The sequence below is a fragment of the Histoplasma capsulatum genome, genomic scaffold (genome assembly GCF_000149585.1).
Source record: "Histoplasma capsulatum NAm1 scaffold_4 genomic scaffold, whole genome shotgun sequence".
NCBI classification, from domain to species: domain Eukaryota; kingdom Fungi; phylum Ascomycota; class Eurotiomycetes; order Onygenales; family Ajellomycetaceae; genus Histoplasma; species Histoplasma mississippiense.
In genome coordinates this window covers 1,661,966-1,667,965 of record NW_001813979.1, presented here as the reverse complement: position 1 = coordinate 1,667,965, position 6,000 = coordinate 1,661,966, and the positions used below count along the sequence as shown (strand labels likewise).

The following is a 6,000-nucleotide window of genomic DNA, read 5'->3' as shown; positions in this document are numbered from 1 at the left end:
CGTCTCCACACTTCTTCTAAGTTCGAAGTTACCTCGGTGGGGCAGGGCCTGGCAGTGGCTGGCCGTGGCAGCCATGGATGGACAACAGCACATTGCATGCATTTTCATAACTAGCCTAGATTCCACTTTGACCATGCTCTCCAGTGCACAGATAGTAGATTATGAGGAAGAAAAAAAGCGGCGAAGATAAATGCCGATGGCAGCAATTCCGTAGGCAAACTGCAGATTCGTAGTAAACAATGAATGTTGGTTCACGGTGGTTGAAATAAGCCAGCCGTCCTTTCCCTTCTCCTATTTCACAACCGGCGATGGCAGCCTTGCATGTCTTTCCCAACACGAAGAACAGGAAAAATCGAAATCGCCTGATGCCGTCCGCCATCGAATTCGACTCGACTCGATGATGAAAAGTCGCGACGGAAATAGCGTTAAACTAGCATCAACAGCAAATAAATGAATGGGTTCCCTTGTCATAAAATTGATTCTTTTTTGGGGTTTAGAATAAACGAGGATATATAATATGAAAAAAAGGAGATAAATTGAAAATGATAGATAAATTGATAACCAAAATGAAAAATGGAGGAAACGAAAGGTACCGCGCGGAAATATACCTAGGTTGCGATATGAGATACATATTGCTTGTCCCTTGCTCTTCTTTATGAACCAAAAAATAAAACAAACCTATACACAAAACTCAAGAAAGGTACGTCGCAACTATCCACTCCACTGGGTCGTCTTGAATTTTCCCAGGCCGAAAATTGAGTTATGTTAACCCGTCCAAGTGTGCCAGACACACGCCATACGCCAGAAACTAAAGTTTAAATGAGTATATAAGGGGTTGAGAACAGGGCACAATTCAAGGAAATGGAGGAGAGCAAAAGAAGAAAACAGAAAACAGAACGGACTGTATATATCAACGAAAATATTAGGAAAGGCATAAGAAAACCCCCCAAAATAAAATAAGATGATAAAAATGAATTGAAACCAAAAAAGGTTAATAAAACAATAGAAGGCGGTGGCGGAGAGCAATTCGAAGCAAAGGGACGAGAGAGATAATCAGAACAAAGATAAAATGTAAGACCGAATGATATATGCATATATGAAGCCATAACCCTTCCTACACCAGCAAACATCTTTGCAACCAGTAATAACGAAAGGTAGAAAAGAGTCATAATAAAGGGGAAACAGGAGATCCTGCCTTGAGCAAGGAGAAAGGTGACTCAGCCGGTTTTAGTCCGAAGGAGTTGCTGTTTCTAATTCTTAGTCCATGAACCGGTCATACAAGTGCGACGACTACTCACTACGTCAGATTTTTGATTCGACTTGTGACCACCAGCAGCCGTTAGAGCTCGACCGTCCATCCCTGGTCGTTGATGCTTTGTGTCTGATGATTTCAGTCCCTTGCTGCTGGAGACATGGTGATGAGGCTCGCCGCTGCTCGACATTCTTGGTTCCTTGCTCTTCTCCAAGAGAGAACCACCAAGGGTCGCGCATTTTAAGATTGTTTGCATCATCTGGTTCTGTTTTAGAGGCTTAGCCAGGTACTCATCCATCTGGGCCTGAATGCATTTCTCCCTGTCACCAAGCATTGCGTGCGCGGTTAGGGCAATAATGGGGGTCCGGGATAATCCGTTACTTTTTTCATATTCTCGGATTTTGCCCGTTGCTTCGAATCCGCCCATAACAGGCATTTGGACGTCCATCAAAATGACATCATATCGGCGTTTCTTGACCGCTTCCACTGCTTGGAGGCCATTGCTGACAACAGTCACACCATGGTTGCATTTCTCTAGTATCTTGACAGCAACCCTCTGGTTCACATCATTGTCCTCAGCCAACAGAATGTCGAATGATCTTGTGTGATCGGTAGTTATCGGTGTGGAACGACCCTCGAGAGCAGGTAACATTCCGTTGCCTAAATCGATAGGCTGACAAGGTGTGGTCATGTATGAAGTGATACCCAGATCCAACGCTGACTTCAAACTAACGGAGACGACGGGACATAATAGGACGATAGGTATGTATTTAAACTCGTCATAAGTGCGGAGGCTTTGCGCCGTGTCGACGGAGTCGACGATTATAACGTCGTATGCATGTCCGGAATCCTTCCCCGTGGGATCTTGAATCTCTGGTGGTGGTACCTGTGATTCATCCTTGACGACAAGGGGCTCCAGATCAAGTTGCTTGAGCATTTCAGTAATTTCCTCTGCGTGACCGCCGGTCTGGCCTTTGTCGATAAACAGAACACGATGGTTTTTGTAGGGTAAGAGGGCTGCGTTAATCATACGGATAGACTGATCCGCCAGTTCCACAACGCAGGTGAAGTGGAAACTACTTCCGAGCCCATACTCAGACGTTACCCAAACATCACCGCCCATGAGGTTTACTAATCGCTTAGAGATGGAGAGTCCTAGTCCAGTTCCCCCAAACTTCCTGGTCGTCGAGCCGTCAGCTTGTTGGAAGGTGTCGAAAATCAGATCTAACTTGTCTTCCTCAATTCCGATTCCAGTATCCGAAACAGAGAATTCGAACGCGTATTCATTATCTTTGCATTCCTCTCGATCCGATTTGCTAATGGTAAGTTTGACCTCCCCATGTTCCGTGAATTTGATAGCGTTCCCAACCAAGTTGAGGATGATTTGCCGTAATCTGAAGGGATCACCAGTGACAAAGTCGGGAACCGAACTATCCACTTGGTATGCAAGGCTCAGGAATTTCTCGTTTGCCTTCACAGCTAACGTTTTAAGCGCATTGAATACGGTGCCTCTCATGCTAAATGGAATCTTTTCAATAACCATGCGGTTCGCTTCAATTTTCGAGATATCGAGTATGTCGTCAATTATCGTTAATAAGCTGTTGGCTAAGCTGTGCACCACATTCAACATCTCTCGTGGATATGGCTTAAGGTCGTCAGTATCTAGTGTAAGCTGCGTCATGCCTATGATGCCATTCATCGGGGTTCGGATTTCGTGACTCATGTTTGCGAGGAACTCAGACTTGGTACGGTTGGCAAGTTCGGCTGCTTCTCTAGCGGCTGTATTTCGCTGAATACTATCTCGAAGATTGGAAACCATCTTATTGATTTTCCGTTTAAGCTCGTCCATCTCACCAGAAGCATTCACGGTAATTAGTTTGGTGAAATCACCATCAGTGGCAGCATCAGTGATCTCTCCGAAAGCGCGCACTTGGGATGTCAAATTTTCAGCCATGGTGTTTACATCCTCAGTGATTTCTTTCCATCTGCCAGCAATTCCTTCAACATTAGCTTGTCCACCCATCTTTCCATCGACTCCCACATCGCGTGCCACCCGTTTAAGCTCGTGCGCAAAGTTGGCAAGGCGGTCCACCATGTTATTGATAGTCACTTTCAAAGTGAGTATTTCACCTTGAGCATGAACTTCGATCTTCTTCGCAAGTTCGCCCTTGGCAATAGCTTGAGTGACTTCAGATATCCCTCGTACCTGAGAAGTCAAATTTTGAGCCATGGTGTTGACGTTATCGGTCAAATCCTTCCATTTACCCTCCACATTATCAACCTTTGCCTGGCCGCCCAGCGTGCCATCTGTGCCGACTTCTCGCGCCACTTTACTGACCTCAAACGCGAAAGTGTTCAGTCTATCCACCATTCCGTTAATAGTGTTCTTCAAATCCAATATTTCCCCTTTCACATCTGCCGTGACTTTCTTCGTCAAATCGCCCTTGGCGACGGCAGTGGTAACATCAGCAATCTCGCGGACCTGGGTAGTAAGGTTCATGGCCATGCCGTTAACGTTTTCAGTGAGATCCTTCCATGTACCTTCCACATCATGGACAGTTGCCTGGCCACCGAGCACACCATCTGTTCCGACCTCCTTGGCGATTTTGGTGACCTCTTGCGCGAATTGCTTCAGTTGGTCAACCATGGAATTGATGATGGTTTTCAAAGCAAGAATTTCACCCTTGCAATTGGCTTGGACTTTTTGTGTAAGATCACCCTTGGCGACTGCTGTCGTTACCATTGCAATATCACGGACTTGGGTGGTGAGATTTTCAGCCATGGCGTTGACATTAACAGTAAGCTCATTCCACATTCCTTGGACTCCCGCAATCTGAGCTTGACCACCTAGCACACCTTCGGTGCCCACGTCTCTGGCCACTCGCGTAACTTCAGTAGCGAATGTACGAAGTTGATCCACCATGGTGTTGATCGTTTGCTGAAGTTCCAAAATTTCACCTTTAGCTCTGCTTTCGATCTTTTGGCTGAGATCGCCGTGGGCAACAGCTGTTGTGACAGTTGCGATTTCTCGGACTTGATCCGTAAGATTTTTGGCCATGATATTTACATTTTCCGTAAGCTCTTTCCAGATACCATGCACTCCTGTGATCTGAGCTTGTCCACCAAGGATACCTTCGGTTCCGACTTCCCGAGCCACTCTTGACACTTCACTTCCGAAAACCTGGAGCTGGTCCATCATGGTATTGATAGTGCGTTTAAAGGTCGTAATTTCCGGGTCCATTTCCAAGGGATGGATCTGAACTTTCATGGACAAGTCTCCATTTGCAACTTGCGTAATGATCCCACCAATTTCTCGCAAGGCCTTTTGGAAAGCCTCGTTAGCTTGCTGGTGTTTGCGTAGTTCCCGCTCGAGTATGCCGACATCCTCCTTTTTCACCTTTCCCAAGGCTCTCTCCGTATTTTCTTCCTGTTGTTTGAGTTCCTCACGAACGCTGGAGATCACGTCTTTTTGTAGTTGTATTTCTTGTGCTTGAAGCTGAACCCGGTTCTGTAGGAAATGTATATCATCTTCATAGTTCACATCGGATTCAGGGAGGTGTTTGGGAGACCCGTGGGAGTTAGTGTCTTGTCCACTGGAATAGTTCGCTACGCGGGTAGATCGTCGAGATGGAGGCTAAAACAAGGTTGGTCAGGACAATGAAATTTGGATGTTGTTTTTGGGCCCTAAGAAAAGTATGTAGGGTCACATTGGAGATCTAATCTCTGCGATTATGGTTTTATGCGAGAGAAGTCTTGGGAAAGGGTTCGCAAGGCAACTGACCACAAAAGATTGCATAGTACCGATCCTGCGGATCAGATCCTCCAACTCCCGTTCCAAAACTGCCTTTCCATCGCTGTCTTCACCAGGTAGTTTTAATTTCGCAACATCGCAGTTGGTACTGTTGTTGGACTTGTATCCGTTGAAGGGCAGCGATGCAGAGTCAGGGACATCCTTTGCCAGACCCTGCAGGATGCCCGCTAGGGCGAGAAGGGTTTCGTCACCCCGAGTCATTGCGCCTACAACGGTAGAAGGGGGGTAAAATATACAAGGAAATTGTCAGCTAATCCAAGTCGACTAATTCCTTTTTTCTGAGAAAAAAAGGGTGCCAGTCAGCGGCACTAAGATGAGACGTAATTATCGCCATCAAAACAGATGATTCAGTGATGGTGCACCGGCAGCATATGAATTTGTTTATTTATTTTTCCAAGAGTTGTTGGGGTTAACAAACCAGTGGTTGGAAAAACGACCAAAAGCGCTAAACCGACATGAGGAAGTTGGGAATTGGCAGACGGAGCGGACAATATCGCTTGAAAAGAATAAGAGAGAAGGGTCGTCTCGTTTACGGTCGACTCTATCGTAAGGAGACGAGATGCGATGGAGCAGAAGATGTTGGCGGAGGGAGGAAGAGCGTGGCGAGGCTCTGAGAAAGCGTTTTGGGGGGGGGGCGCCAAGTTCCGTTGTCAAGCAAAAGCGGAGAGGGATGTGCTGAGACCGAAAAGTGCCCAAGCGAGAACGGTCTAGGGGGGGCATGCACTAGGCCGGGCTAGTTGCCTCTGGGGCGTGGTGAGATCTTGACGAGTCAACTGCTTCGACGGCGTGTCTAAAGATGAGCCCAATAACAGCCGTGAAAATCGTTAATTGGCGGGTGATATGAAAACTACAGGCAAAGAGGAAAAACAAACCTTGACGGAAAGGTGAAGGTGACGGGGTTGTTGAAAGTTAAAGCTAACGCAAAACGAAGAAATAA

General features: G+C 46.5%; 2 protein-coding genes across 2 annotated transcripts in view; both read right to left on the bottom strand.

The window, feature by feature from the left end:
• Positions 1 to 135, bottom strand: part of HCAG_04503 (predicted protein) — a gene marked incomplete at both ends in the record, with an annotated part of 2,325 nt that extends 2,190 nt beyond the window's left edge. Inside the window, one exon of the mRNA XM_001540613.1 lies at positions 33 to 135. Within this exon, the coding sequence (XP_001540663.1) occupies positions 33 to 135 (103 nt within the window). The remainder of the gene's footprint in view (positions 1 to 32) is intronic.
• Positions 136 to 1,250: 1,115 nt separating this feature from the next.
• Positions 1,251 to 5,264, bottom strand: HCAG_04502 (hypothetical protein; the record flags this gene model as incomplete). The annotated part of the gene is made up of 2 exons (XM_001540612.1): positions 1,251 to 4,886; positions 5,034 to 5,264. 2 exons carry the CDS (start codon positions 5,262 to 5,264, stop codon positions 1,251 to 1,253), a joined length of 3,867 nt encoding a protein of 1,288 aa, XP_001540662.1.
• Between the last annotated feature and the right edge of the window lie 736 nt (positions 5,265 to 6,000).